The sequence below is a fragment of the Pediculus humanus genome, genomic scaffold (genome assembly GCF_000006295.1).
Source record: "Pediculus humanus corporis 1103172108541 genomic scaffold, whole genome shotgun sequence".
NCBI classification, from domain to species: Eukaryota; Metazoa; Arthropoda; class Insecta; order Psocodea; family Pediculidae; genus Pediculus; species Pediculus humanus.
The window spans coordinates 1-1,126 of NW_002988062.1; the positions used below are offsets into that span (position 1 = coordinate 1).

At 31.5% G+C, this 1,126-nt stretch overlaps 1 protein-coding gene across 1 annotated transcript; it reads right to left on the reverse strand.

Annotated features, from left to right (window-relative positions):
- Positions 1-464: 464 nt before the first annotated feature.
- Positions 465-915, reverse strand: Phum_PHUM618970 (uncharacterized protein; the record flags this gene model as incomplete). Its single annotated transcript, XM_002433213.1, has 2 exons — positions 465-720; positions 825-915. Coding segments are annotated over 2 exons (347 nt in total), but the record flags the coding sequence as incomplete, so codon positions are not given.
- Between the last annotated feature and the right edge of the window lie 211 nt (positions 916-1,126).

The following is a 1,126-nucleotide window of genomic DNA, read 5'->3' on the forward strand; positions in this document are numbered from 1 at the left end:
ATTTTTTTTTACGTTGACCAATTATTTTTATGTAAAACGTATGCGTACGCAAGCTCATTTTATAAAAAGAAAAAAAAAGAAAAATTTTTTTTTACGTTGACCAATTTTTATGTAAAACGTATGCGTACGCAAGCTCATTTTATAAAAAGAAAAAATAAGAAATATTTTTTTTTTACGTTGACTAATTTTTATGTAAAACGTATGCGTACGCAAGTTCATTTTATAAAAAGAAAAAATAAGAAATATTTTTTTTTTACGTTGACCTATCTTTTTATGTAAAACTTACAAGTACGGTACTTTATTTTATAAAAAAAAAAGAAAAAAATTGTAAAAATTTTTGCAATAACTCTTAAACGATTAAAAATATTTTTTATAAAATTTTTAATTTTTTTAAAAATATTCTTTCTCTTTTCCTGTCAATTATTTCCGTTTCCGGTGACGAAAAAAAAGAGAACAACCGCGTTTTAAACGGCAATGGAATAATCCGTCGTAGGCTTAGTAAGGCCTGAAGGGCGAGACCAAAGCGATGATCTCAGTCCCATTTTGACTTTTTTCATAGTGTCTATGTCGCATTCTGTTTCTCTGATATCGTGCCTGTCCGGCGGATGCATGAGAGAGTTTGGAGGAAGGCCGTTGAAACTCGTTTCGGCGGTTGAAATTGGAGGAAGTATCAGTGAGCGAAGAGAGGTTTTGCTGGAATTTATCCACCGGTTGTGACTTCTTACAGTTTGCACAATAAAAGGATATGGTAGGAGGGTAAAAACCGAAACATTTTTTTTTCTCCCTTTACAATGTGTTAATTATCATTATTAATAAAAAGTTACCTATTGCGTCCTCTTTTCGGAAGAGATTTAACTTCTGACATTAGTGATTTGTCCGAAGATGTACTCGAATGAGGTCCGTGATAAAGATAACCTGAAAAAAATTTCAATTTCTTTTTTTATCATCAAAAAATCACGTGATCGTGAAATTTACTTACTTTGTTTTAACCTTGAAGTATCTAATTGATTATTGATGATTCAGTTCTGCTGGAAGTTAATTGGTCGTTATCAGAATCTGAACCATCGCTATCAGCTTCACGTTTTCTACTCCTACTCCTGCTCCTTCTTCGTTCCAACATTTTTAT